This window comes from Aptenodytes forsteri, unplaced genomic scaffold, assembly GCF_000699145.1.
Source record: "Aptenodytes forsteri isolate BGI_AS27 unplaced genomic scaffold, ASM69914v1 Scaffold2106, whole genome shotgun sequence".
NCBI lineage: Eukaryota > Metazoa > Chordata > Aves > Sphenisciformes > Spheniscidae > Aptenodytes > Aptenodytes forsteri.
In genome coordinates this window covers 1-255 of record NW_008793987.1, presented here as the reverse complement: position 1 = coordinate 255, position 255 = coordinate 1, and the positions used below count along the sequence as shown (strand labels likewise).

Genomic DNA, 255 nt, shown 5'->3' with positions numbered 1-255 from the left:
GCAAAACCTCCCGCCTCGTCCCCTGACCCGCCCCGGCGGTTTCCCCCCCTCCCCTCTGGCAGGTGACGGTGCAGTACATGCAGGACCGCGGGGCCGTCATCCCCATCCGGGTGCACACCATCGTCATCTCGGTGCAGCACGACGAGGAGGTGTGCCTGGACGAGATGCGGGACGCGCTGAAGGAGAAGGTGATCAAGGCGGTGGTGCCGGCCAAGTACCTGGACGACGACACCATCGACCACCTCCAGCACCCCC

At 67.5% G+C, this 255-nt stretch overlaps 1 protein-coding gene across 1 annotated transcript in view; it reads left to right on the top strand.

Annotated features, from left to right (window-relative positions):
* The window catches only part of LOC103907237 (S-adenosylmethionine synthase), a gene marked incomplete at both ends in the record, with an annotated part of 849 nt that extends 602 nt beyond the window's left edge, over positions 1-247 (top strand). Inside the window, one exon of the mRNA XM_009289378.2 lies at positions 63-247. Coding sequence (XP_009287653.2) covers positions 63-247 — 185 coding nt within the window. The remainder of the gene's footprint in view (positions 1-62) is intronic.
* Between the last annotated feature and the right edge of the window lie 8 nt (positions 248-255).